A 24,594-nucleotide genomic window follows, 5' to 3' on the forward strand; every position below is an offset into this window, starting at 1 on the left:
AGTTATATGATTAAGTATTTTAAATATATTATAGATTGATCTTGTAAGCAAAGAATTTAACAAGAACATGAAAAATGATTATATCACAATCTTCTGCAGAGGTAAAGAACAAACGAAAACAAGTCAAGAGTGGACCGAGTGGTGTTAGTTCTCGGAAGTAACATTCAATTTGTATTACAATTTATAACTTTGATTTTAGGTGTTTTCGTGTTGGACGTATTGGAAAGAAAGTTAAAAAATCAAAGGACGTTGAAGACCTCAAGTTTTCATTTGTTTAACTATTTTGATTTTGTTAATTTATTGTTATAAAAACAATTTTACATATTTTAATGAAATTATTTTAATTTGTTTTTAATTTATTTTTTGTAAAATTTTATATAAATTATAATGTTTTCTTTAAAATAATTTTATAAAAATTAAAATTTAAAATTTAAAATTTAAAAATAAAAAATATTTATAGATTATTAAATATTATTTATAATATAACTAATACAAATTATAAAATATAAAAATGTATAATTAAATTATTACCGGTTAAACCGTTAGAAAATAGGTAAACCGAAAACTGAACTGTTTAACCGATAAAAACCGGTTAACTGGAACCGCTAGAACCGGTTAACCAATAAACCGTTAAAATGAAACCGGTTAACTATCGATTTGGTTGAATTATCGATTTTTCGTTTTTTTACGTAAAACATTTTCTTAATTGTTTCATTTCTACTTTTTAATTTTTATATACATAATATTATTATTATTTTATTCTTGATGATAGGTGAAGTCTCTTAATATTTTTTAAATATTTATTTTAATATTTTGTACTAAAATTTTTGTAAAAAAATAATATAATATAATATTATTTTAAATAATAAATATAAATAAAGTGTACATATAAATTAAAAGAAAACAAATTAAATTTTATTCTTATTATTAGAGTGGTCAAGTTGACTGAGTCAGCCTACAAAAATTATAGTTATGTAATATTAGCTCTCAATTTTTTTCTTTTTACAAAAATTTCATGTATAACTATTATTAAAATAATAATAATTGAATAAAATTAAAAAAGTGAAGAAATATATATTTTTTAAAATAATAAATTTAAACAATGAGATTATAATTAAAGATAGTTAGGATATATATGATTTTTCTTTTTTTAATAATATTAAGGAAGAAAAAAATAATTATTGTTGATAATTTTAAAAAATAATGATTATTTTTGATAAAAATATTTAAATAGTATTAATATATGTAAATAAAATAAAAAATATTAATTTATAAAAAAATATTTTAATATTTTAATTAATAAATGAAGTAATATAATGGATGAGAAATGATATTTAATTTTATTTTGTTATTAAAATAAACAAAACCTAACAAGATGGGAATATAAAGAAAATTAAGTTTTAAAAACATATTGACAAGTGATGTTGAGAGAAAACTGATTTCAAACATTTTGATTATAATATTTTGCTTTAACTTAACCCATACTAATTCGATATTATAAGGTGAATCAAACACAGCCTTCGGTGAATGAATATAGTAGCTGTGTATAGTCTACAATATTAATTAGAAGGACAGAGGAAAGGTACAAATACAGTAATATCTAATTAAGATAAGAAAACAGTGTTCAAACAATCGACACATGTTTAATTATACCACTCGCTCGCCATTAATAAAAGGAACCCATAATTCGATCTCCCTGTATAATCGAAAGAGCACATAATATTAGTAGTACTACTACCTAAAGTTAGCTAGCAGCTAGCTATAGGTATGGGGAGATCTGGAAAAGTTGTTTTGAAGAGAATAGAGAACAAGATAAACAGACAGGTAACCTTTTCAAAGAGAAGATCTGGTCTCTTCAAGAAAGCCCACGAAATCTCTCTTCTTTGCGATGCTCAAGTTGCCCTAATCGTCTTCTCCCCTAGAGGCAAACTCTTTCACTACTCTTCCTCCGATTCCTGGTAAGTACCTACATATATATATATATATATATATATATATATATATATATATATATATATATATATATATATATATATATATAACTAGCTAGGTTTAAAAAAAGACACTAATTCTTGTGCTCTACACCACCTAATCTTTTTATTTTTATCATATACATATTAAAAAAAAAAGAATGAAAATTTAATTTATATATAAACATCTCTAAGTCTTTTTATCAAAAAAGTCTTTTTATCAAAAATTAATTATCATCGACCTCTTCAAAATAATACGATCATTATATTTCTCTTTCTAAGTTATTAAAATAACTCAATCGGAACAAGCTCGATAATATTATTTGGGAAAGTTTTAAGGATTCCAAATTTCATTAGACGAAAAAGCAAAACTATGTACGTACTTAGAAACCTGAAACTAAACATGTACAATTCATGAGAAATCATCATATATGATTAATATATAATACTACTGTGCAATCTCTTCATTTTTATTTATTTATTTATTTATTTAAAATACTGTTACAGCATGGAAAGTATCCTTGAAAGACATGAAAGGTATTCTTATGGAGAAAGGCAACTCCATGCAATCAATCATCAGGAGTCTCAGGTATCATATATATATAATTTTTTTTTTGTTTCAATTTGTTAAAACCAAATATATTTTTAATTATTATAAAAAATGTAGGAAACTAACTGGAGTCTGGAGCATGCTAGTCTTAAATCAAGACTGGAGGTGGTGCAAAGAAACCATAGGTAAGGGAAGGGAAGGGAAGGGAAGCCCGCGGTTCACAAATGAATTTTAATCATAATAAAATTATCCCTTAATTTGCCTTAATAAAAATGAATATGGGTATTAATTAATTAATGGAGAATCTGATTGTTTATATTAAAATATTGTAGGCATTTCATGGGAGAAGATTTGGATTCATTGAGCTTAAGAGAGCTTCAAAGCTTGGAAACCCACTTGGATTCTGGACTTAAGAATATGAGGTCCAAAAAGGTGGGAAACAAACTATATCACAAACAAACTTTTTATATATTGTCTAGAATATTTATGTCTCAGACATTTAAAAAAATAATTAACTGATCAACTTAATTTTGACTTAATAAAAATGATATTAACTTGAGTATTTCAAAATGTATAATTTTTAAACAGAAAATCATTAACTGGTCAAAGAATATGGCCCAACCCTAATGTAAGATTATATGATTAATAAAAGTGCTCCGAATGTTAGGAATTTCAAGTTGAATAATACTTCCTATTGAAATCAATTGATCTGATTAATTTCACAAGTCAACCAAATCATACTAGCAGATCAGCAAAGTAATAAAGAACACCAGATTTACGTGGAAAACCCTCTCAACACGGAGGGTAAAAAACCACGGGGCAAAACCAACAGATTTCACTAATCAGTAAGAAACCGATACAATTGTTCCTCTCAACTTTAAACCTAAAGTTGAGGTATACATACAGAGAAACTAATTTCATTCAAACCCAAACAAATCTAGGTTTGAGAAAACATGAAATTCCCTTTACAAGTAAGAGAGAAATGAACCTGAGGGTAATCAAGACAAAGAAGGTGATACTCTGTTCTCCTTCTCTTCTTCTTCCTCTATATCTTCTTCCCTTCTTCTTCCTCTGTATTTTCTTCACTCTGTTTCTCTTGATCTCTTCACAGAACTCTCTCTGAAAATTGTGGTAGAGAGAGAAACAAAATTAGGGTTTATTTGGTTTTATATTGCCTAATTGGGCTGGACCCATAAGGCCCAACAATCTCCCCCTCCAGCCCACGGAGAGAGGCACACCGATCTTCAAGTCATCACTTGGTATTCACGCCGACAAACCGACAACAAAGCTCAAACTTGTCTTTTGGAACTATCTTCGTAAACATGTCTGATGGATTCTTATCAGTGTGAATTTTCTTCAGCTTCATCTGCTGGCTTTCTATTGCATCTCTTAACCAATGAAATCTCACATCAATATGCTTAGTTCTGGAATGATATGTAGCATTCTTGCTCAAATCTATAGCACTCTGGCTATCACAGAAAACAACTGCATCTTCTTGTTGCATACCAAGCTCCAAGAGAAATCTAATCAACCACAATAGCTCTTTACCAGCTTCAGTGGCTGCAATGTATTCTGCTTCTGTGGTTGACAAAGCCACACATTTCTGCAGTTTGGATTGCCATGACACGGCTCCCCCTGCAAAAGTAAACACATAACCTGAAGTGGATTTTCTGTGATCCAGATCTCCAGCCATATCAGAATCAGTGTAACCTTCTAGCACATGTTCACCATTTCCAAAACTCAAACACAAATTGGAAGTGCCTCTTAGATATCTAAGAATCCATTTCACTGCTTCCCAATGTTGTTTTCCTGGATTAGAAAGGAATCTGCTTACCACACCGACTGCATAAGCTATATCTGGCCTAGTGCAAACCATTGCATACATCAAACTCCCTACAGCTGAGGAGTATGGCACACTTGACATTTCATCCTTTTCTTTTTCTGTTGATGGACACAACTTCTTGCTCAATTTCAAATGGCTAGGAAGTGGACAACTTACTTTCTTTGCTCCTTGCATGTTGAATCTTTCAAGCACCCTTTCAATGTACTTCTCTTGTGACAACCAAAGTCTCTTAGCCTTTCTGTCACGAGTAATCTTCATGCCCAATATCTGGCGTGCTTGACCCATGTCTTTCATTTCAAATGTCTTGGACATCTCTTTCTTCAACATAGCTATAAACAGAGCATCCTGTCCTGCAATCAACATATCATCAACATAAAGTAAAAGGATTATAAATTTTCCATTATGAAATCTTTTGAAGAAAACACATGGATCTGCCTTGGTTTTCTGGTACCCATGACTCATCATAAAGGAGTCAAATTTCTTGTACCACTGTCTCGGGGCTTGTTTCAAACCATATAGACTCTTCTTCAATTTGCAAACCATGTTTTCTTTTTCTTTCACTTCAAATCCCTCTGGTTGCACCATATAGATCTCTTCTTCAAGGTTACCATGAAGGAATGCAGTTTTTACATCAAGTTGTTCAAGTTCAAGATCTAGGCCAGATACTAGACCTAACACTGCACGAATGGAAGTCATCTTTACCACTGGTGAGAAAATTTCCCCAAAGTCGATGCCCTGTTTCTGTCCAAAACCCTTTACGACCAGTCGGGCTTTGTACTTCATAAGTTCTCCATTTTCATCTCTCTTTAGCTTGAACACCCATTTATTTCTCAAGGCCTTTCTGCCCTTAGGAAGCTCCACAAGCTCATATGTGTCATTTTCTTGCAATGACTTCATCTCGTCTTTCATTGCATCATGCCACTTAACTTTGTCTTTATGAGCTTGTGCCTCCTGAAAACTTTCTGGCTCTCCTTCTTCTGTCAACAGGATATACTCTGAAGAAGGGTATCTTTTAGAAGGTTGGTGCTCTCTCTCAGACCTTCTTAATGGGGGCTCTTCTGGCTCCTCTTGACGATGTTGCTCCCCCTGCTCAGGAACACCATAAACACTCTCATCATCATTACTACCATTCATGTCAGAGGTTTCCTCAGTGGCTTCTTCATTTTGTTCATCTTCATCCGTTACTGTTGACTGTACATGTGAAGGAATTGGTATGAGTTCTATGGACTCATCAACCCTCTCTGACTTCTCAATTATTTCTGGACTTATCCCTGTCTGACCTTCAAAGAACACAACATCTCTGCACCTGACAATTCTCTTCTTTTCTGAGTCCCATAACCTGTACCCAAATTCTTCATTTCCATATCCAAGGAAAATACATGGAGTTGCTTTATCATCCAACTTGGATCTTTGTTCCTTTGGAATATGCACATATGCTTTGCATCCAAACACCCTTAGATGTGAGTATGAAACATTCTTCTTAGACCATACTGTTTCTGGTATCTCGAATTTCAAAGGAACAGATGGCGACCTGTTTATGAGATAGCAGGCTGTGCGAACTGCTTCTCCCCAAAACTGTTTTGGCAACTTTGCCATCTTCAGCATGCATCTCACCTTTTCTACAATGGTGCGATTCATTCTCTCAGTCACACCATTGTGCTGCGGAGTTCCAGGCACTGTCTTCTCATGTCGAATACCATATTTGGTACAATATGTTTTAAATTCCTTGGAGGTATACTCTCCCCCGTTATCAGAGCGAAGACATTTCAGCTTACTGTCTGTCTCTCTTTCTACCATGACATGGAACTCTTGAAAGTAATTGAATACCTGGTCTTTTGTTCTCATAAAATAAACCCACACCTTTCTAGACGCATCATCAATAAATGTTAAAAAATATCGATTGCCACCCAATGACTCCACTTCAAAAGGACCACACACATCAGAATAAATCAAGTCTAACACATTATGTTTTCTTTCTGATGTCTGACTAAAAGAGACTCGATGTTGCTTACCAAATGGGCAGTAGTCGCATAGATCCAGAACCTCATCTTTGGTTGAGGGGATGTGCAGCTTCCTCACCAGAATTCGCAGCCCTTTCTCACTCATGTGGCCAAGGCGTTGATGCCACAGATTTAGAGAGCTTTCAGCTTGTACTGCATTCAGATCATCTTTGAGTACCTTCACATGTGTTCTGTACAATGAATGCCACGACTTCCCTTTTGCTACAATCATTGATCCTTTGCTGAGTTTCCATTCACCACCACCAAGATAATGCTTGAATCCATCTTTGTCCAATGCATCACCTGATATCAAATTTAGACGTAAATCAGGAATATGCCGCACATCTTTCAGTGTTAACCGATGCCCCTGTTCTGTCTGCAAATAAATGTCACCAATACCCACAATGCTTGAGTGACTAGTATTACCCATCTTCACTGTACCAAGATCTCCAGCCTTGTACGTGGTGAAAAACTCTTTATTCGGTGTAGCATGATAGCAAGCACCTGTATCAACTATCCACTCAACTCCTTGGTGATCTTCTACATGTAGATATTGTTCCTTTTCACAAGAAAGAATAACTACATCCTCTGCAGTTACTGTGGCTGTGGTATTTCTGTTTTCATCATCTTTCTTCTGATTTTTGCCTTCATTCTGTAGTCTTTTCCAGGCTCTACAATTTTTCTTCATGTGACCTTCTTTACCACAGTGATAACATTCTCTCCCCTTAGATTTTGATCTGCCTCTTGACTTGCTATGGCCTCTTGATTGTTGTCGGTGTTCAGCTCTTCCCCTGTTCTCTGTGACTAGGGCCTGTGCACTATTTGTATTAGTTGACTTCCTTCTTGTCTCCTCATTGAACAAGCTGCTAGTAACTATACTCATAGTAAGCACACCATTCGGAGCTGCATTACTAACAGTCACAACCAATGTCTCCCAACTGTCAGGCAATGATCCCAATAGCAATAAGGCTTGTAGCTCATCTTCTAAGGTCATCTCCATCACTGATAATTGATTAATCAAGCTCTGGAACTCGTTTAAATGCTCAGCAACACCTGTGCCTTCTCTAAATTTCAGATTTACCAACTTTCGGATCAGAAACGCTTTGTTACCTGCCGTCTTCTGCTCATACAATGACTCTAGCTTCTTCCATAGCTCATGAGCACTTTTCTCACTTGCTACATGGTGATAAACACTATCATCAAGCCATTGTCTGATTGTGCCGACTGCTTTCCGGTTCAGTTTTATCCAATCAGCTTCAGCCATCTCTTTTGGCTTTGCACTATCTCCTTCAACTGGCTCATACAGATCCTTACAATAAAGGATGTCCTCCATTTTGGATTTCCAAATCTGCCAGTTATTGTTTGTCAGCCTGATCATAGTGCTACTGCCTTCCATCTGAACCTAAGGGAAAAACACTCTTCAATAGAAAGTAAACCTAACAGCTCTGATACCACTTGTTAGGAATTTCAAGTTGAATAATACTTCCTATTGAAATCAATTGATCTGATTAATTTCACAAGTCAACCAAATCATACTAGCAGATCAGCAAAGTAATAAAGAACACCAGATTTACGTGGAAAACCCTCTCAACACGGAGGGTAAAAAACCACGGGGCAAAACCAACAGATTTCACTAATCAGTAAGAAACCGATACAATTGTTCCTCTCAACTTTAAACCTAAAGTTGAGGTATACATACAGAGAAACTAATTTCATTCAAACCCAAACAAATCTAGGTTTGAGAAAACATGAAATTCCCTTTACAAGTAAGAGAGAAATGAACCTGAGGGTAATCAAGACAAAGAAGGTGATACTCTGTTCTCCTTCTCTTCTTCTTCCTCTATATCTTCTTCCCTTCTTCTTCCTCTGTATTTTCTTCACTCTGTTTCTCTTGATCTCTTCACAGAACTCTCTCTGAAAAAGGTGGGAAACAAACTATATCACAAACAAACTTTTTATATATTGTCTAGAATATTTATGTCTCAGACATTTAAAAAAATAATTAACTGATCAACTTAATTTTGACTTAATAAAAATGATATTAACTTGAGTATTTCAAAATGTATAATTTTTAAACAGAAAATCATTAACTGGTCAAAGAATATGGCCCAACCCTAATGTAAGATTATATGATTAATAAAAGTGCTCCGAAATGATTTGGGGGTAGTGAATTTAAATGAGGAAACGAGTGAGAGAACAACGTGTAAGGCTGTGAAAAAAACGGAAAAATAATAACTGAATTGAAAACCGATAACTTATCAGATTTATTTTACAAGTTTATTGGTGGAACTATTTTTCTATTGATTTAACCGGTAAATCAGTAATAATTTAATTATATATTTATTTGGTTAATATTAGATTTATTATAAATAATATTAGTTATTTTTAAATTATAATTTATATATAATTATTTAAAAAAATATAATTTACATAGTTAAAAACTAAAATAAAAACTTTATTAATATTATAACATATTTCTAAATATATCTATACAATATTATTATGATATATTATATTATAACAATACTATAATATATTATAACATAGATAAAAGAAAATAAAGAATACTATAAAAGTAGTGCGAAAACAAGGATTATGAAAAAAATATCATTCGATAAGTTTAATGATTAATTAAAATAATTTGAATTGTCGGTTCACGGTAGTTAACCGATCGGAACTAGCCGGAACCAGTAGAACCAAAACCGATAAAATCAATATCAATACCGATCGGTTAACATGTTTGTAAATTAAGAGGTAAAACCAGACTTAACCGGAACCATTTAACCGGTTAACCAACTAGTTAAACACCCCTAATGACAACACAATTTAATTTGACTAAAAAAATAAAAATTTCTAGATCTACTTTCACTCTTATATATATATAACAATAACATTCCTTTTCTTCCCCAATTTATATTAATTTTTTTTTTAGTTATATGGTCTTGCAATTTTTTTATCTTGGGATATTTTTTATTTTTTATAAATATATATATATATATTTATACTTTTTATTTTAATATTTTGAGATAATTTTAAAGATGTGATAGTAAATTTAATGATAAATTAGATAATCATGAGTTATTTAAAAGCAATCAGCATGAAAGAAGGCCTAGAATGTATACTTAAAAAACATAAATCTTGAGACGCATATCAAAATTTGGTAATAGTGTAAGGGTTTATTCATTATTTCAAATTTTATTGTTAAATTTTGAGACCTTATACCTACCTAGCTTATACTAATATGGTATATTTGTTTGCAGAATCAATTAATGCTGGAGTCCATATCAGAGCTAGAGAAAAAGGTAAAAAAAATAAGTTATAAATTATTATTAGTATTATTTTATTTTTATTTTATTTTAAGGGAAAGATAATTTTATTTTAAGAGGAAGATATTGTACTTCTACCGTCGTCATTTTCACTTTTATTTAAGACGTTATAAATTAAAATCGAATTAATTTTTACATTTTAAACTTTTTTAAGAATTAATTTTGTTACTTGATATATCTTAACTGTGAATATAAATTATTTACTCTATTTATAATAATTTTTTTTTAAAAATGTTATGATCCATTAAATTAGTAATTAAGTAGAATGCATATATATATTATTTGAGCTTTAAATAATTTTAATAGCCAAATCCTTTGTATTGAACAGAAAAAGGCACTGCAGCAGGAAAATAACTCCATCTCCAAAAAGGTTTCAATTTTATCATTTTTTAATTTATATTTGTCACATTTTCATATGAGTTCTAAATTTTAATAGTAAATTAATTTAGCCTATTTAGAGATATATATAATAATAAAAAAAAAGTGATAGGGGAGGGAATTTGAGGGAAGGAATGAGGGAAAGAATGATGTGTCACTCACTACATCACTGGTTAGAAAATGATAAAAGGTGAGGAGAAAGAAGATAGATAAATTTTGTTATTTTTTTGACTAATCAAATGGTGTCACATCATTCCCTCCCTCAAATTTCTTCTCCCAATCATTTCTCTAAAAAAAAATTGACTTATGACTTGATTGGTTACAAATAAAAAAAACATATTTTCACTCTCTGAACAAAATACTAAAATACTTTTTATTTTAAATTATTATTTTTTATTTTATCCTTATATCTTAATATCATTTAAGTATTTTTTATTAAAAATATTTTATATCCTTTCAAAATTACCACCAATCATTATTTTTAAATAATTTATATTATAATTTTAATTCAAATCCAAACAAGCCTTAGGCTCAAAAGTGAGAATTTATTCTAAAAATTGGATAAAATTGAAATTAAAATTGAAATTAGAGTTAGAATTGAAATTAAAATTTAAAATGTAATTTCAATTCTTATATTGGTTAGATATTAAGATTAAAAATTGTAATTAATTCTAATATAATTTAAAGTATAATTTTTAATTATACTATTTTTAATTCGGAATTTAATTTTAATATTATTTTTTTATATTTCTATCAAATAATTTTTTTTTAATTATTTTATCATTACAACATCGTTAATGTTTTAATTAATGTTATTTTAATTTAAAAGGTAAACATGTCAAATCAATATATTTTTAATAGAAATTGAACCCTAAAAAAATTCAAAATTTATACTACCCTAATAATATGTTATGTAAAACTAATACTTTAATAATACAAATAATATATATTTAAATTATTTTTATTGTATTTCTTTCAAATATAATAATTGAAATTAAATTACAATATTAATTATAATTTTTTTAAACAAACATAATAATTAAATTAAAATTAAATGTCAATTTGTGTGAAATTGAAATTATAATTATAGTAAATATCAATTCTAATTCTCAATGTTCAAACGGACTCTCTGAGATTAAATATGTCAAAAAGAAGTCTTTATTCGTGATATCATATAAAACTCCCAAAATATATGAAATTAACACATTTTTGACCTATTATTTTATTCATGTTAATCATATAAAACTACACTTAAACTAAGTTAATTAATGTATATTTTTTATTATTATTAAAAGTAGTTAGATACTCTTTAAACATTATTTCTTGTGAACAATATTAGACTGAAGTTAAGATTCTCTTACTAGCTATATTCAAATTTTGTTTATCTCACTTAACAATTATCTCACATTAACATTAGTAAGTTTTTTTTCACTGTAGTACATCTAAATTAGGTTTTTTTTCCCTATAATTGAGTGAAGTTTGTTAGATAATAAAATTAGAAAAAATATTGAATTTGACCAATAAGAGTATTGGGTTCCTTGACTTAAGGGTCTATATACACTTTATTAAATTTTTTTATTATAAGAGATGGGTTAACCTTAGGATGTCGTAGTACATGAGTTTAATGAGCTTATCAAAGTTCGGCTAATTATATATATATATATATATATATATATATATATATATATATATATATATATATATATATATAATTAGAGTTGACAATTTGCGTCTAAAACAGGTTGATGGGTTTAGGCCGGTAGATTAACATGTCGCTCTTAACCTGAACCTAATCTATTTATTTGTAATTTATAACCCAAACACGATCCGATTTACTTAACTCATTATGAACTCAACCCGATATAATTAATTCATATTTCTTTGTTTCAAATAAAAATGACATCAACACAAAATAAAATTAAGCTAAATCATAATTTTTTTTTTAAAAATACTATAAAAGAAAATGAGTGAGTGAGTAAAAAAAAATACAAAATTCAACAAAAGAAACTTGTAAATAGATTATCGGGTCTACTTTGAGTAATTTCAGGTCGACTCGATTTTGACATGTTTATTTATTAGGTTAAACAAGTCGACCTTATTTTGATCCGAACAAAAAAATATATATAATCCTAACTTAATTTTTTCGTGTTCACTGTGTTTTTGTGTCAAATTCAAAATTCAAAGCATAAATAATATCATTATGATGAGGATGATTTCAATATTAATTATTTGTTATTATTAAAGCAGATTAAAGAAAAAGAGGTGAAGAAAAAAGAAAGAGAAAGGGTTGTTCTACAAAGGCAAAAGCCAAATACAGTCTTGCCTCCTTGGATGATCAGCCACATTGATCATCATTGATCATCATCGATCATCATCCTCAATTATATGATTCTGATTCTCTCTTTTTTATATATATATATATATATATATATAGTTTTTATATCCTGTATCCTTTAATTTAATAATGTGCACTTAAAATATTAAGTATGTTTACCTATATAATTTAAGTAATATATTTGTAAAATATTATCACATTAAAATAAATTATAATAATAATAATATTATATTATATTATTATTATAATATATTAATTTCTTTATTATTATATTATATTAATTTCTTTATTATTATATTATATTATATTTTATTATATTTTATTATATTAGTTTCCTTATAATTTAATATAATATCTATATATTACACAAGTTAGGTAACTCTAAATATATTATTAAATATAATTTCTCTATTTATTCTAACATAGTATCAGAGTCAAATTTTTGATTTTGAGTTAAAAAATTTAGTCTTTCGCTGCATCCATCAATAGTTACCTTAATCATTGATGGAGGTAGAGGGAGTGAACGGGTAAAACTAATTCGTTTTGTTCGATCCCTAATAAATTCAAACTAAATTTATCAAATTCGTAATCCAAACCATTTTACTAATTATTATGGATCGGATATTGATTGAATTGAATATGGTTTGGACAATCCAAACTAAAAAATATTTATATTTTTTAAAATATCAACTTAAAATTATTCAATAATTTTAAATTAATTAGATTATTCAAATTCAATCCTAATTAAAATTAAGCTGAATTTAATCCAAACCGAAATAGTTAATCCAATTTTGTAACTCGGATTCAGTTCAGATTAGTCTATCAAATGCTCACCTATTGGATTAAGAAAAAAAATCTAATTACTTAATTTATTTTATTATTTAATGTTTAATTATAAAAAAATAGTATTAATTTTTTAATATTATAATTAATTTTGTTTATTTATAATTTGAACTCAAAATAAAAATAAAAATAATAATAAAATCTTGTTGACTAAACGATGTAGAAATAAGTAAAAAATATATTATTCAGGTGAAATGTAATTTAAAGAAAAATAAATTAAAAAATATATTTTATGGTTAATTAATAATAAATAAAATATATAATGAATAAAAGAAAATTTAATTAATTATATAAATAATAAATATGCATGAAGGTATAAAAATAATTTTTTAATAAATTATTTAGAAATTTTAAGATTAAAGTAAATATATTTTTAAAATCTAATATCTAAATATATTAAATTAATCATTAATTTATAAAATTAAATTAAATTTATTATTTATTTATATTTTTAAATTCATAAAATATATAAAGTTTAAAAATGCATTATTAAGCATCATTTTAATTATATATATATATATATATATATAATTAAGCATTATTATATATTTTCTCTTATCTATGTCAAATATTTATTAATTTATCATTTATTAAAGAATTTTTTATCTTATTTATGTCTAATGCCTATAAATTTATCATTTAATATCACGAGAATTTAATGAGAAATATGATAAGGTATAAATAAAATATTATTTATTTTTATTTTAAAAAAATTTAATATTATTTAAATTTATTGAACTATTTTATTATATAAAAATTAAATTTAGTCCAAATTGAATATTTAACATAAATTTTAAATTAATCAAGTGTATAAAATTATAAAAATAATTGTGTGATTAAAATTTATTCGGTTTATTTGAAAATTATTTTTAAAAATTAAATATATATATAAACGATAGGTTTCACGTTTACCAATTATATCAATTAGCAACCTTGGATTAAATATATATATAAACGATAAGTTGCACGTATACCAATTATATCAATTAGCAACATTGGTTAGTTATAAGTTTAGTAATTTTAATAAATTGTCTTTAAAATTTGAATTATGGATAAATTATATAAAATTTTGATTTGATCTAATATTATTTATTGTTATTGTTGATATTTTATTTAAAAAAATATATTATAAAATTATCTAAATAATTCATTTACATTTTTTTATTCCCAATCAACATCCACGAATAATATGCCTTACACTAATAGGTCTGAAAATCAACCATAGACTACACAACAACAATAAACTACTAACTATTTTTTTTTCTTTTTTATCATAAACAGACTATTTGTGAGTCTAACTATTACAAAAACATATTACAAAACAAAGTGCAGCTATAAATAATTATTTTAATTATTTGGAAGATATGAAATGAAGAACTTTTGTCATTACATATACTTTGGATTATAAATTAAAGTTTCACATAATATAGATCATGAATAATGAAAAACTTATTTAAAGTTATATGAAATTAAAAATAAATTGTAAGAATTTCTAACTAAGAAACTACTCTGAACAGTTTGAACCAAAATGAGAAACTATGATTCAAGAAATAAGCACTCAAACGAAACACATGTTAGTTTTCTAATATATTATGTTCATACTTTGAGTAAACTTTTCATATTATTATATACAGGGGCGGAGCCAGGATTTGAAACCTACCCGAGCTAATTTTTTACTAAAAAAATCTATCCGGACTAGTTTTATAATAATATCAAACCAACGCCTTTTAGCGACGAGAAATAACCAATGACGACGGTAATCTACCGTCGTTATTGAATAATACATACAGTATGTTTAGGGCTACCCGGGCTACAGCTCGGGCCGACTTGTACTTGGCTCCGCCCCTGATTATATAAACTTTGGATGTCGCTATTGAGAGTTACGTACCACGTGGTCTAAAGAGAGAGTGAAATCGCCTTCGAAATCCATCAGCTCCAGCTCAAAATTGGCAACGGTTATGTCAGAGGTTGGATTTAACACAAAAGGCCAAGGAGACCCTCTTTTAGTTAGCACTGCATCTCCTTTAACCATAAGAGATAAAAAGTTTAGGGTTCGTAAGGTATATGATGTTTTTTTTCAAAAAATAGAAGGAATAGAAAGTTTACCACGGGTCGAAAGAGGGAGTGAAATTTCCTTTGAAATTCATCCGCTCTAGTTCGAAATTGTCAACGTTGAAGTTGTCACTCAGCGTCTGCGGATCGAAGAAACACAAAAGGCCAAGTAGACCCTCTTTTAGTTAGCACTGCATCCTCTTTAATAGCAAGGGATAAAAAGTTTAGGGTTAGTAAGGTATATGATGTTTTTTTTGAAAAATAGAAGGAATAGAAAGTTTACCACGGGTCGAGAGGGAGTGAAATTTCCTTTAAAATTCATCCGCTCCAGTTTGAAACAGCGTCTCGTGCTCGCTCATCTAGTGCAAGATAGTGTCTCGCCCGTCCAAAATCTTAGCAGAAAAATAAAAAAATGAATAGATGAGAAAAAAATGAATAGATGAGAGAGGGAAAAATAAAAGAAGAAATATGTGAGAGAAAAAAAAATTAATGATTTGTATTATTTTTCTCTTATTTATGTTTCATGTCATTAATTTATCATTTATTAAATTTAACGTTTTTATCTTATTTATGTCTAATTTATGATTTATTAAATTGAACGTTTTTCTCTTATTTATGTCTATTGCCTATTGCCGGTTCATTTATCATTTAATTACCACAAGAATTTGATGAAAAATATGATGTAAGCGTGTATAAGATATCGTGAGAACGTAAATGAAACAATTTTTTTATATTATTCCTAATATATATATATATATATATATATAAATATAAAAGAAACTTTTAAATGTATTAAATTTGGGGCCACCCAAAAGCTACGGACACCCTATGTGTTAAGTAGTAATTTTACCATTATTCATGACTATCCCTAATTTGGTTGTTTATAATATTAATTTATTAAAGCATTTAACTTACCTTTAATTGATTGGTTAATTTGGTAGATTTTGTCATTTTAGTTCACGACCTTGAAATATCATGAATGACAATTAGCAACCATATATAGATATTTTTTATTGTTAAATAAAGTATTCATTTCAAATAAATAAATAAATAAATAAAAGCCTACATAGTAAGATGATATGTGAAAAAAAAATCATGATATTTTTCTCTCTCTTGAACTATAGGCTTATTATAGTTAACTCTTTCAAAACAACATCTTTATATAGTTCTTTTGTCATTTTACTTTATGAATTAATTATTATTTTTATTGAGAATTGTTATTTAATTTTGTTCAGAAAAAAAATTACAATTTATATTATTATCGATATACATTTGAAAAAATAGTATAATAATTATATTATTATAATATTTAAAGTTTATAATAATATTTAATAGATATACTACTTTATATTTTAAAGTCTTTCTAAACTTAATTTAAACAAAATTTAACAAAATTTTTAAATTTTCATTATATATTTTTTAAGCCAAATAAATTCCAATTGTTGTAGTTTATCCAAAACAAATGTATATAATGAAGAAGATCCGTGATTAATACTCTTTACAATTGAGAAATAAATGTCACAAAAGAATGTCACCAATTTGATGACGATAAATGATTGACATTGATTCAATGGTGCGATAAATAAAACGAGCATATTTGTAGTTGACTAAGTTTGTAAAAATTACAACGTTGTGGGTAAAAAACAATATTTATATAAAAAAAATGAATAAAAAATAGATGAATTTGAAAGTTAAGTGACATTGTTTATGTAATAAATAACGACGAGATAATAATTTGTTGACAAAGAACCAGATGAAAACCTATATATATATATATATAGTTGGATTAAAACTATAATAAATAATGGTTTTAACTTTTGAAAAACAACTATTAAATTAGAACTCTAACAATTAGATAACTACAAGAAATAAAATCATAAATATAAAAACGTCAAGAAAAACAAATTATATATTAAAATTATTATTATAATAAATTTATTACAACACATCAATAACTTATTAAAACCTTCATCAATGTCACACTAGTATAAGATTAAGATAATGTGTACTCAAAATTTGGTTTTTCATACATATTACAAGAGGAAGAAATAAATTAACGTTTATTAAATGTTATATAAAATTATATCTAACTTATAAATATGATATATATTATGCACATAAAAAAATAATATAATAATGATAATTTAACTTTCTTAATAATAATCTATATTTGTAACCATCATTATTATTTTACTTCTTTTATAAACAAACAATGTCGACTATATAAGTAATACTAAAGTATCTTAACTTGTTTAATATGAAGTGGATTTTTTAGTTTATTTTTGCTAATTGTTTTTGGATTTTTTTTTATAAAATTCTCTATTTCTCAAATCACTACAGTGTACTAATCAAATCACTCTTTTATCATAAAAAAAAAAATACTAAAATAATTTTATTTTATTAAATTTTAAATATAAAAATACATTTTGAATAATTAAACCAATTGAAAATAAAATTATTTTTTATTTTTTATACAAAAAACAAAGATAAAATTGTTTGGGGGTAAGTTTTATTCAACATATACTTGATCTATTGACTCAAACTTATTCTAGGTTGCTTTTGATTGTCCTAACTTATTTTGATTGTTAACTATAGTTAAATTTGATTCAACTTATACTTTTAACTTATTTATTTTGTGTATTTGAATAATATTTAATAATTAGTATTATATATATATATATATATATATATTAAAATATACATTTTTTTTTAAAATATTAATCACTTTATTTTTTTTTTATAAATTATGAATAATATAAATCTCATTCTTTAATTATATATTTATAAACTTATTATTTTTATTTAAAATAATTTGAATATTTTATTAACTTAATTTTAAATATTAATTAATTACTTAAATTAAAAAAATAAACTATTTTAAAAATAAATTATATAAATATATTAGTTTCTATAAATTTTAATATTATTTTTCCATTTTTGTTTGATAGTCACCAAAAAATAATTGAAATGGTAACCCAAATATGTAGGTCTGTCATATCAGCTGCATCAAACCAAACTTTTCAGTAACTACTCAAAGACTCGGGCATCGCCCAATGAATCTTATTAATAATCCACAAAAAAATCAAATATTAGTCACAACTCAACAATAAAGTAAGTGAGTTGCTAATTCAACTTTCTCGTAATACATACAACAATGATAACCATTATACAACTTTTTTCATGCATATATCATTCGTAAAAATTTCACCGTGAATAACGCTTCATCCAAATAACGAGATCTTTGATAAAATATTTTTTAACTCCCAAAGTTTCTCCCAATAAAAAATATATGGAATCATCTTAACGAAAACTTATAGCAATTCCTCACATGGAAACTATTAATCATGTCTTGCCAGCGCATAACGTTTTGTTCAGACGGGACACTTGTTTGCGTTCTACAAAAGTAAAAATTTATTATAGGACGAACTCTCCTTAATGTTTAATCTTCTTCTATATTTTATTCGGCTAAAAAACCATTAGACCGATGATTAAACATATTTTTACTGTGTCATTTATACATATATCAATAGAAGATGGTTTATGATACGTCTTAGCTAAACTTTTGACACCACACCAAATGTCGTCCTAAAAACTTATCGGAGAACCATCCCACAATGAATCTAGTTTACTCACGAATTTTGTTTCACATAAAATAATTTCTCTTCAAAATGCTACACTGCGCTGAATAATTAGATATTTTATTAACCAAAAAGATCATTTGATTTATTGATGTTCAAAGACTATTCGGTTGCATTATAAATCTACTACTAAGCTATTACGCTAAAATAGATAAAAACTTGTAGATTTATTCATATATTTTGATTTCTTTTATTAATATCTTTTAATATTTTCGAATTAAAAAATTATAATTAATTATTTAGAAAAATAATATAATATTATATTATTTTAAGTAAATATAAATAAAGTGAATATATATATATATATATAATTAATTACGTATTTAGATAAATGATTTTGTTCGTAAAAAGAATGTTTAATTTTTTATATTATAATAATTAAATAAAATTATATAAATAAAAAGTAGAAAAGAGAAAAAATGAATAAAAATATTTTTAAAAGTAACCAGAAAAATAAAATGGTGAGATTACAAAGTTAAACCTGGAGATTACAGTTAAAAGAGCGGTGAAATATATAAAAAAATATAAGTTTAAACGCAAAACATATTTGAATATTAGTTAAAATTAATGTAATAGATTCTTATGCAAAACTCATAATAATTCAATATTATAAGGTGAATCAAACACAGCCTTGGATGAATGAAAACAATAGCTAGCCGTATAGTAAATATTAAAGAGTAAGGTACAAGTATACAGTAATATTTTAATATCTAATTAAGAAAACAGTGTCCGAACCAATAAGGAATCGACAACAATTTCACTAAGACCACACTTGTTTTATAACACCGCTCGCTAGCTGAACCCATAATGATCGATCTCCGTATATAATCGAAAGAGCATTAGTACTAGCTAAGCTAGCTAGCTTATAAGTAGAGAATACATATAATAATATGGAAAAGTTGTTTTGAAGAGGATAGAGAACAAGATAAACAGACAGGTAACCTTTTCAAAGAGAAGATCTGGTCTCTTCAAGAAAGCCCACGAAATCTCCGTTCTTTGCGATGCTCAAGTTGCCCTAATCGTCTTCTCCCCTAGAGGCAAACTCTTTCACTACTCTTCCTCCGATTCCTGGTAAGTACCTACACTACATGTATATCTATCTACCTAGGTTTCCAAAAGGACATAGTTCTTGTGAAAAAAGAAGAAGAAAAAAATGGTATTATTTGGGAAAGTTTTAAGGTTTCCAAATTTCATGAGTAAATATCACCAAAAAAGCAAGACTATACGTACGTAGAAACCTGAAACTGAATATGTACAATTCATGAGAAATCATCATATATATAATAATATTACTGTGCAATCCCTTCATTTTTATTTATTTAAAATACTGTTACAGCATGGAGAATATCCTTGAAAGGTATTCTTATGGAGAAAGGCAACTCCATGCAATCAATTATCAGGTATCATTTATTTTGTTTTCAATTAATTTGTTATATAAAATCATATAAAAATTATATAAAAAAAAAAAATGTAGGAAACTAACTGGAGTATGGAGTATGCTAAGCTTAAATCAAGACTGGAGGTTGTGCAAAGAAACCACAGGTAACTAATGGAAGCCCGGTTCACAAATATATGAATTGATCATATATTAAGTGATTAATTTTAATCATAATAAAATTATCCCTTAATTTGCCTTAATAAAAATGAATATGGGTATTAATTAATTAATGGAGAATCTGATTGTTTATATTAAAATATTGTAGGCATTTCATGGGAGAAGATTTGGATTCATTGAGCTTAAGAGAGCTTCAAAGCTTGGAAACCCACTTGGATTCTGGACTTAAGAATATGAGGTCCAAAAAGGTGGGAAACAAACAAGCTCTTTTTTAGATTATTTTTATATACATTTTAATATCAGTCCTTCAACTTTTTATATATTAAATATTTATGTCTCAGACATTTAAAAAAAAAAAGAAGAAGATAACTGATCAACTTAATTTTGGCTTAATAAAAATGATATTAATTAGTTGAATTTGTGTGGTATGAATTAGGCTTTCAACTGCGATTTGATAGGCCCAGCTATATATGTACTTCGGCCTAATGGGCGATGGGCAACCCATTGGTAGGTAGGTATGATGATTATATGTGGGCTGGCTGGTGTGTGATTATGAAGGTATGTATGACCATGCAAACCACCAATTTTCTTAATAATGTACTTATTTGAGATCTTATAAAATGTTAAATTATTTCAGGTTATTATTATATGTGATCACATGGGTTTGGGAGTGAAAACTGGTTTACCATACATATATATGGCATAGTAAAGCCAGCAACCCTTCTGTTAATAATCTTAAGAAGGAATACAAATTGGAATTTATTGGCAAGAGGAATTAGTCCCGTTTCTTCAATAAACTGTTCTTCCAAAAGAATGCACGAGCGTGCAGAAGTGTTATCTTGAACTGTTCTAGCTTGCTAAGCAAGTGAGGGTGAAATTGGGAAAAGTTGACCAGTATTTTATCAATCTGGCAGCAGATGCTATGGTCACATGGATTGAAGCGTGTGGGACGAGCTGAACCCAACTGAGGGATCTAGTCAGGTATTGGCTAATGGTATCAAGAAAATAGGGATATTCATCTTCGTGTTGTTTGGAGTTGAGAACAATAACAGTAATAACAGTAATAATCTTCTTGTTAGGGTTTACATTTTACAGATGTATTTATGAATTTAAAGGTTTATGGATTTATTTCTTTGAACTTTTAAGAAACCGAAACACCGAATTTGAACAATCCAGTAGATGAAGAACTTAACCTAAACAGATCCACCCCTGTTGAATCCGAAAGGTACCCGATTGCCCGATTGGTATAAAAAATGTACATTTTAATATGTCAAAATGTCCCGAAACTTACCATTTCTAGACTTAAAGAGGGTCGTTTAGGGACCCTAAAGGGTCATTTCGGGTCCCAAAATGGGTGGTTTCGGGACAAGAAAAGGTCTTTCCTTGTCCCGAAATGGTTTGTTTCGGGACAAGAAAGGGTCCTTCCTTGTCCCGAAATGGGTGGTTTCGGGACAAGAAAGGGTCCTTCCTTGTCCCGAAATGGGTGGTTTCGGACAAAAAATGTTGTGTTTCGGGACAAAAAATGTTGTGTTTCGGGACCTAAAATGTTGTGTTTCGGGACCCGAAATAGGTGGTTTCGGGACCCTTTCTTATCCCGAAATGGGTGGTTTCGGGACAAGAAAGAGTCATTCCTTGTCCCGAAATGGTTTCGGGACAAAAAATATTGTGTTTCGGGACAAAAAATGTTGTGTTTCAGGACCCGAAATGCTTTGTTTCGGGACCCAAAAGGGTGGTTTCAGGACCCGAAATGGTGGTTTTGGAACCCGAAATGATTTGTTTCGGGACACAAAAGGGTGGTTTCGGGACCTGAAAGTGTGATTTCGGGACCTGAAAGGGTGGTTTAGGGACTTATTTCTTACAGTTGCACTTAATTTTTGCAGTCACATTCCCAGTGTTGGAATGACATTTTCCTCCAAAGAACAACTTCTTGAATTCTTCACATCATATGCCCACTTAACTGGATTCGGCATTACCAAGTTAGGGAGCAAAAATGTAGGTGGTAAGAGGAAATACTTCAGCATTGGTTGTGGCAAGAGTTTTATGAAAGAATCAAATGCCAAAAATAAGTTTCATCAGCATAAACCAATAACGAAGACAAATTGTAAAGCAAAGATTAATGTTATTGTTCGAAATGAAGGGGAATATGTGATAACAAGTATTTCTCTTGAGCACAATCATACATTAATCCCTAAGAGAATACGTCATGTTAGATCCTACAAAATAACTGACGGAAATGTAAAGAAAAGATTGGATACAAACGATGAAGCTGGAATCACTGTAGCCAAAACATTTCAATCACTTATAGTTGAAGCTGAAGGGTATGAAAAATGTCTTTCGATGAGAGAACATATAAAAATTACGTTACAGAAGCACGAATGTTGAGGTTAGGAAGTGGGGATACTGAAACACTCACTAATTATTTCTTAAGAATGCAAACCAGGAACTCAAACTTCTTCTACTTTATTGATTTGGACGAGGAATCCCAAATTAAACACGTGTTTTGGGCGGATGGTAGGTGCAAGACTGCCTTTGAAGATTTTCATGATGTTATCTCTTTCAATACAACCTATTTCGGGTCCCGAAAACACCCATTTCGGGTCCAGAAAACACCCATTTCGGGTCCAGAAACCATCGATTTCGGGTCCCGAAACCACCCATTTCGGGTTCAGGAATTGTGGTTTTGGGACCCGAAATTATGGTTTCGGGCCCCGAAATGGTCGTTTCGGGACATGAAATGAGTTGTTTCTTGTCCCGAAATGTTGTGTTTCGGGACCCAAAAGTGTGGTTTCGGGACCCGAAATGGTCGTTTCTGGACCCGAAATCGATGGTTTCTGTACCCGAAATGAGTTGTTTCTTGTCCCGAAATGTTGTGTTTATAATTTATTATAATTGAAGACTAGAAAATAATTGAATATAATTGAAGACAAGAAAATAATGGACTAAAATGTACTAAATTAATCAAGAGACCTACTTATTTATATACAATTTATACGTTTCAGGACAATCTTCTTTTAAAATGTTGAGAAAATTATTTAAGATGTTCTTCACATTTTGGTTTAAATTTGAATGGACGATGATTGCAGTGTATTTGACTCACAAAGCTTCAAGCATTCCCCTAGCCTACAAAAATGATAATTCAGCGGTTATTAAAGATTTGTAAAACAAATAAAATGTGAAAATATGTAACTTACATTTTTTATGGTTATACCACAATCCCAATTTGCATCGCCCATGTAAGTATGAATATGTCTCATGCAGTATATATTGCGCAATCCGTTTTATTTGAATTGTCTTGCCAAGATAATTTCAAAACATTTACTGGGAATTGGGCAATTTGAGTTACGAGCATTTGGTCGATAGTTTGAAGTACTCCACAACGTTTTGTACCTATTTTACCAAAGAAGTTAATAAACACTTTAACATACATTATGTGTAAAAAACACTTCAACATTACCAATTTCCGAGTTGTGACATATTTATGTTTCCATGCTATATCTGGGTCTAGTGGGAGGTTGTCGAGGACTTCAATTACTTTCTTGCAATATTCATGACAACAACATAATAATGACTTTCATATAAAATTGGGAAAAATATCTGCAAAAATATCACCAAGATTTAGATGACATATATGAGCAAGAATCAGATAATATAAAAATATTGGACTAACTAGATTAACAGTTCTCATGTCTTTGGGTGTTATTTTGAAAATTCTCATTTCTTCAATTATTCTTTCAATACAAGTTTCTTTAAATTCCCAAAAGTCCTGCAAATGAAATCAACATGACAATAAGACAATTGGTTTAAACAACAATGAAAGATATAGAGACTTACAGAAACGATTGTCGAAAAAACTATTTTCCCTTCGGAAGATGATTTGCAGTGCTGACTGATCATGTTTGTCCACGCATCAATAATATCACTTTCAACATGACATTTATTTTTTATGGATTGAAATTGCCCTATGTTGATATTGGTATGCTCGGATACGAAACCACATAAAGAAGAAAACAAGTTAAAAAAAAGTCATTTATGGACAAGAAACCACCCATTTCGGGTCCTGAAACCACACTTTCAGGTCCCAAAACACTTTCGGGTCCTAAAACC

At 28.6% G+C, this 24,594-nt stretch overlaps 1 protein-coding gene and 1 pseudogene across 1 annotated transcript; both read left to right on the forward strand.

Annotated features, from left to right (window-relative positions):
* Positions 1-1,767: 1,767 nt before the first annotated feature.
* Positions 1,768-12,425, forward strand: LOC124929629 (truncated transcription factor CAULIFLOWER A-like). Its single transcript, XM_047470032.1, has 7 exons — positions 1,768-1,958; positions 2,478-2,559; positions 2,638-2,705; positions 2,853-2,952; positions 9,624-9,665; positions 10,018-10,059; positions 12,315-12,425. Exons 1-7 carry the CDS (start codon positions 1,768-1,770, stop codon positions 12,423-12,425), a joined length of 636 nt encoding a protein of 211 aa, XP_047325988.1.
* Positions 12,426-19,824: 7,399 nt separating this feature from the next.
* LOC124929630 lies at positions 19,825-21,597 on the forward strand (annotated as a pseudogene).
* Positions 21,598-24,594: the final 2,997 nt, after the last annotated feature.

The sequence above is a fragment of the Impatiens glandulifera genome, chromosome 3, assembly GCF_907164915.1.
Source record: "Impatiens glandulifera chromosome 3, dImpGla2.1, whole genome shotgun sequence".
In the NCBI taxonomy this organism is placed as follows: domain Eukaryota; kingdom Viridiplantae; phylum Streptophyta; class Magnoliopsida; order Ericales; family Balsaminaceae; genus Impatiens; species Impatiens glandulifera.